This window comes from Plecotus auritus (assembly GCF_963455305.1).
Source record: "Plecotus auritus genome assembly, chromosome: 2".
In the NCBI taxonomy this organism is placed as follows: Eukaryota; Metazoa; Chordata; class Mammalia; order Chiroptera; family Vespertilionidae; genus Plecotus; species Plecotus auritus.
The window spans coordinates 35,567,561-35,574,214 of NC_137771.1; the positions used below are offsets into that span (position 1 = coordinate 35,567,561).

General features: G+C 39.7%; 1 protein-coding gene across 1 annotated transcript; it reads right to left on the reverse strand.

Annotated features, from left to right (window-relative positions):
* Positions 1-709: 709 nt before the first annotated feature.
* Positions 710-6,654, reverse strand: CDKN2C (cyclin dependent kinase inhibitor 2C). The gene is made up of 3 exons (XM_080654380.1): positions 5,421-6,654; positions 4,835-4,974; positions 710-1,447 (listed from the first exon to the last, which is right to left on the reverse strand). Exons 2-3 carry the CDS (start codon positions 4,961-4,963, stop codon positions 1,070-1,072), a joined length of 507 nt encoding a protein of 168 aa, XP_080510506.1. The 5' UTR covers positions 4,964-4,974; positions 5,421-6,654; the 3' UTR covers positions 710-1,069.

Genomic DNA, 6,654 nt, shown 5'->3' on the forward strand with positions numbered 1-6,654 from the left:
ATAAGTTTTGTGGGAATCAAATACTATATGTAGGAGTGACCTATGTACTTCTTGTAAGTGTTTATATATTTATTATACTGCAGCCCCTAAAATACTTATGACCCTTATGTAATTTATATATTTTTCTTGCTGAGCATTTTACCACCAAAAATTGATATTTGTAGTATTTTTAATACTTAAACATTTTATAATTTTAAATTTCTGTCATTCAGGGAGAAAAAGCCAGTGTTGCACTTAGTATACTTATGGTATTATTTTGGGGAAATTTGTTAACCAATTGTTTTATTTGTGATTTTTAAAAAAAAATCAGCTTTTAAGGTGGTACTTTCTTTTTAAAGTGGCTTTTAGAACTAACATATAATTGTTATTAGATTGCTATTCTGAACCCTCTTTTTCCAACTATTCAACTTAAGTTTGAAAAAAAGGGAAGACTGAACAATAGGATAAATTCACACTGAAATAATTTCGGGTTTGATGTTCAAAAAAGTTGTTCTTATCCTACTTTAAAGCAGAAATACAAGGCACCAAGTAAACTCTTTTGGGAGAGACATCAGGAACGGAAGACAAGAATAACTGAATCCTCAAGGGAATATGCCTAGTTTCCCAGTTGGTCTACGTTTTCTAATGTCAAAATGTAAAACATGATCTCCTAGCAAGTGGCAAATTATATGGGGGTTATAGAGGAGTGGAAGTCACAGAAAAACATTGTCCTGTTTTGAAAAAGTGTTTTAATTAGGCAAAAGAAGCATCAGGACAAACCATTTTTTAAACAAAGTCATCAAGTTGGGTATTGAGACTGGCAAAGGGAGAAAGAAGCCAAGAAAAAGTAAAGGGAAGATAAAATAAGAAGAAGAAAGCGAAAGCTATTTGCAATTATATGTTAGAACTCAGGATTCTGTAGGTAAAAAAAGATATATTCATAAACTTGTAGTAAGATTTCCATTTAGCAGTTTCAGAAGATTTAACAAGCTGCTTAAAATATGACAAAACTGAGTTTTAACAAATGATATTAAAATAGCCAACCATTTAACTGACAATAGAAGGCAGTGTGGGAGAGCCCTCCACACATTCATTGTAGATTCTCAGCTCCCTCAGCCCCGTTTCCCTCCATCAGGCTAACGACCTCGTTCCTCCGGTAGAGCCTGGCCAAGTCGCAGGCCGTGTCCCCGTTGTGGTTCCGATGCCCTACGTTGCTGGCGGTGTGCTTCACAAGGAACTCCACCACCGGGAGGTGGCCTTCTTTGGCAGCCAAGTGCAAGGGCAGGTTCCCTTCATTATCCTCGATGTTAACGTCAGCTTGAAACTCCAGCAAAGTCTGTAAAGTGTCCAGGAAACCCGCTCTGGCTGCATCGTGAATGACAGCGAAACCAGTTCCATCTTTCAAATTGGGATTAGCACCTCTAAGCAGTAGTCTCCTGGCAATCTCGGGATTTCCAAGTTTCATAACCTAGAAAAGAAGAAAAAAGAGTAGAATCCTTTAAGTGCTCATACGACAAGAATATTTTAAAATATCCACCTCTCCTATTTATGTAACTGTTTTTAGTGAAGTACTTGGGGAAGACCCATATGATGGAGTTTGAAGGACTCATTTGCAAGAAGGAAAGTACTAGTAGGTACAATTAGAAGAAAACTTATAAAAATTGAGCATATATGATGGAATATCTTAAACGGGCCCCAAAGTAGGATACATTGATCAGTAAAATAGAACTAGTCCAAATTGTATAAAATGCACTCACAACTCAGTTCTCTATCTCCCATGAAGGGGTGTATAACTTTGTGAATTTATTAAAAGAAACGGGAAATTGAGATTTAAATAAGAGTCTTCTTCTGTGCTTGTTCATACTCATAAAATATACCTAGAGTATTTATTTTGGAAAATCAAATGTGGGCAACATTTATTTTCTAAATAGCTACTGAAAAGAGAGTGAGTTTCTTTAAATCCCCAAAGAAGTGTTTCTACACATCAGTCTCCATCACCTAGTGTAAAAATGATCTATTAAAAATTTAGATCTGACATTTTCTTAAATGATTAATTTTTACAAGGTCTCCCCCAATAGATATAGTGCCAAATTTCCAAGTGTTTTTTTTAAAATTTTCTTTGCAAGTTATTACATATTGGCTACCAGGTGTGAGGTGTATTCAGTACTTATAATCCTTCACTTGAAATTTTTAAATGTTACTGATCATTAGGTGTTAAGTAAATAATAGTGTTCTCCATGTTTATGATATTGACTTATCTAAAACTAAATTGAAGATATGCCATGTATTAGATAGGAGATGATTATATGGCAACTGCTCTTGAAAAGAATGTAACAGTCTAATCCTACTATATTACTTACTGTTTTTTAAAGTTCTAATTAGCCTTCTGATTTTAAAGTGAGCAAAAGAAAAGAAAATAAGATATTTAATATGTACTTTGGGACACAGACAGTGTTGTGTGTGGTTGAGCCCATTTAATAATCAACTGGTGATCCCACCTTATTTCCTTTTGCAGTTATTGTCAGGAATTTAGGAATAGCTATTTGTAAACTGCCAACACTTTGAAAGCCAGAATGTAGTATTAAAATTTTCTGTCAACATGCAAATAATTCACATGACAAAGACTTATCTATTTTTGTTTGAATATACATATTTCACTCTAATAAGAGATGTCTATTAGGCTCTCATAATTACAAAATATATTGTGGAGCAGCACGCAGTTATTTATACAATACATATAATTTAGTTGTGAAAAAATATAGTCTTATTAACATGCCAAAAATTTCAGCATTTTAACTGATCTCATTTATATTTAGATATACTCATAATAATATAAATTTATAATAAATAGATTGCATAATAGACACTAAAATATTTGTGAGATATAATCCATTGGAAAATACATACAAAGTTTATCCCTTTAGAATGTTTGATTTTAAAAATAATCACAAATTAAGTAATATAATAAAATATATTTAGAATAAATAATATTTTATAAATGCAAACTACATAGATGTCCAAGATACTAAGCCTCCCTGTCGATAAAACCTTCCTGGCTTTTAGCCCTGCCTTTGGGGCAGTGGTAAGAATGATAAATAATTTGTTTTTCAAGAACTTCAATGAAGTATACTTTTTGGTTATTAAAAATCAACACAATCTAATTTTTGCCACAACTGCCTCTAAAGATTTAGTCACATTTAAGAACCTGGACTAGGAAAAATAAGAAACAGACAACTTGGATCTTTGTAAAGCAGATGTATGATTAAGGCCTTTGATATTATCCTGATTGAAAAGCTTACACTAGCAAAGGAAAAAAACACCTTTTACAATTGAGTTAAATAAATATAAATGTAGAAGGAAATTTGCCATCTTTCATAGAAAATAATAGTAATATTGGAAATTGTTTTAAAAGAAACTTATTTCTTGACTTATGACACAACTTCAGAGTCAGGATTACACATACTGAAAATAAGCCTTGAGACTCCTGTTTATGTGTGTTTCATTATATGCACAAGGACTAATTCACAATAAGTGGGTGTTAGTATCTTGATAAGTATGTTTAATATAAACAGGATTGCAGATTTTATTTAAAATGTTTGTCAAAACTTGTTTTCAGTATTAATTTCCCAGTCTTCCTGTTCGTCAAAAGTCCTGCAAGATCTTATTCTTAACATGGGTTAAGTGGCTCATTGTTTGTGAGATTTATAAAACCTTTTAGTTTTCATTAGGAAACATTTAAATATATTAAATTTATAGCATTGCTATCACCACACCTTTTAAAACTAAGTAGAAAAAGAAAAAAATTCTTTCCCCACTTAATCTACCTGAAATAACAAGATAAATTATTTAATATATATGCATAAGCTTCCATAATACGGAAAATTTTTCAAGGTCAGTGTATTCTGATTTAAAATGTAAGACTGTATATATCCTTCCACTTAAATTTTCTATTTCTTGTAATTAAAATAAAGCACCTTAAAAACCCTCTCTCCAATTTTCAATGTTTCAAGTGTGGCATTTCCGAATAAGACTAGCTCATAAGAATATCATTAGAACTCTGATAAAGCAACTATTTGAGACCAATTTTCCATTTTTTATGTTTTAAGCCTTTCAACTAAGTTACAGGATAATGTTCAGAGGAGGAAAAAAATTATCAGGTACAATACTTGGCAGCTGGACTTGTTTCATTTGTTGCTTGTAAATCTAATAACTAAAAATTAGAACATACCACGGCATGACCGCAGAGACAAAAACACAAGCTGAACTCTGATTAGAAAATTCAATTTTTTATTCCTCCTCAATCCTGAATGGGTGGATGGTATTACATTAACTGTGAAATGTACATCCTGTCCCCGTGCCCAGTCCACCCATTCTAAATGAGGAAAGGTTGTTTGTCAAAACGTGAAGCATTTGAAGGAAAACACCCCTGCCAGTAGTCAAGAAAATTAACGTCAAAGTCAATTATAGGAGCAAAGTATAAAAACCATTAATAGCAGCGTATTTACTTCAAATAATAATCATAATAAAGTGTTTACAGAGCTGTCTATCTCCCCCTCCCCCAACTCGGCGCTGCTACGATGGCTTTGAAATACCCACCGTCATAAAAACATTCTGAAAATTAAGACCAAACCTGGAACCTACTTGATATCATGGATGTTATTGGATTTAACGCGTTTGTTCAAAGTACGTCATTTTGGGGAGTTGGATCCACTTAAAGATATAAAATATGGCAACCAACTAGGTTTAAACACAGTGAAATTTTGTACCCCTCAAAGCTTAAAAGCTGCTATTCTAGAAACCCGGGTCACGTAGGCAACGCTGTTGACCTGTTTTCCCCACCTCTCTGGATACCAACCTGCAGCGCAGTCCTTCCAAATCCATTTTGTGCATTGACGTTTACATTATTTTGCAACAAACTAGTAAGTTGCTCTAGGTCCCCCCTGGCAGCTGCGGACGCCAACTCGTTCCCCCAAGGTTCGGCCATTCTTTAGGGTCCTGACGATCGGGAAAAGATGAATTAGTTGTTTTTCTTTTTTCCCTTCCCTTTGCTCCTAACCAGGCTGCATGATGGCATCGGAGGCTGACAGAAGGACTGGGATGGTTAATCTGGAGTAGAGCTTGGTAGTAAATACTAGTAAGATCTGCCTGCCAAAAGCCCGCCCCTCGATTCACACGTGATTATTCAGCAAAACTGAGCCATTGGAGAGGGGCTCGCTCCTCTCTTTTTAGCTTAACCCCTAGGAAGAATTCTGGTGACTCAACAGAGAGAGAGACAGACAGACACATTCCTGGTAAATTACTCTGGATGTAAAATGTAGGCAGAGCTGTCACAACACTAAAGATCTCTGCGAGGAATGTGTGCGGAGGGTTAAGGAACTAGACCAGGGAGAAAATACAGAGGAAGAAAAGACATTTGCGGGGAAGAAAAGGCATTAACCCACCCTTGTTCACGGTGGTGACTTGAGCAGCGCAAGCCAGAACTGCAGGGGCAGGTCCTCCGGGAGGCTCGGTCTCCATCCGTCACGCCCGAAGGGGTAGTCCTGAGTCCTCCGCCGCAGGGAGAGCGCCGCTGTAGCTGGATGCTGACGTACTCCAGGGGGTTAAAGATGATCGCCAAAAGGCAAACGGGAGTAGTAGTTCCGTAGCCCTCAAGTTACAGGTCGTAACGACTCCTCAGTGGCCTCGGCTTCTCTGGAAGGGCCTTTATTCGCGTCCGGGCCGAGACGCGGGCTAACGCCGCGCGGAAAGGCTCCGGAGCCCGCCCGCCGGGCCACCGCAGCCCCGCCGAGCCTCAGAGGCCGTGGGAGCCAGGCTCGGCGCGCGTCTTCGGAGACCGCCGGGCGCGCGGCGGGCCTCGGCCAAGCGGGTCATGCCGGCCCCACCGGGTGCCGGGACTCCCAGCAGCGTGAGGAAAGGGAGAGCGGTGCGGGAAGCGTCTATCCGGCCCGGGCTGCTGGGGTAGCGCGTTGCAGCATCGCGGCTGCACAGGGCAGCCCACCCGTAACTTCCCGCCTATGACTGAGCCAGTTCAGAGTTCCTACTGTAGACGCTCATTGAGCGGCTGCTGCCGTCTTTTCCTTCCTTTCCTGGTTTTCGGAGGGCCTCCAGAGATCGGGAGGGTCCTGGGAAGCTTGAGCCAGTCTCCAAGTATGGGGAGTCACCACAATCCCAGGTCGCAGCCACTCCCGCCGTCCAGTCGACCAGAACACAGCCGTTTCGGCCACCGGTGCCACTTCGCCAGCCTCTCGCGGTTCCCGGACCTCTGCCCCCAGCCGGTGCCGCCAACAGGGCAGCGGCCGCCAGCCAGCTGTGCCCCGCAGCCGAACTGGGTAGCACCGCTTCCTTCCGAGCCGCAGCGCTCCCAGTGACAGTTTCTTTTGTAGCTTGTCTCCCCAAAATCGCCGGTCCCTGCTCTCTTCACCCCTACAGACACTTGAGCGTTATCCCCCTTTCTACTCTCCTCCTTCCCTCCCTTCTTTGCTTCTTTTTTCGCTCAAACAATTGCTACTTCTGTTGCCGCTGCAGAGACTGTGCCGGTTTCTTTTCCCTTTTTTCCGACCTCATCAGCTATTTTTGAAAAGAAAAAAATTGAGCGCTTTTTGAGTTGAAAAACCCGCCCCCATTTTAACGGCAGAGTTTTAAGGAGGCTCGGCGGAGTTGCCGCGCCGCGGGAGC

Coding starts and splice junctions, on each gene's coding strand:
- CDKN2C (XM_080654380.1), bottom strand. CDS start 4,963: ATGGCCGAACCTTGGGGGAACGAGTTGGCGTCCGCAGCTGCCAGGGGG. Junction 1,448..4,834: donor TTGGAAGGACTGCGCTGCAG/GTTGGTATCCAG, acceptor CTTCTTTTCTAG/GTTATGAAACTTGGAAATCC.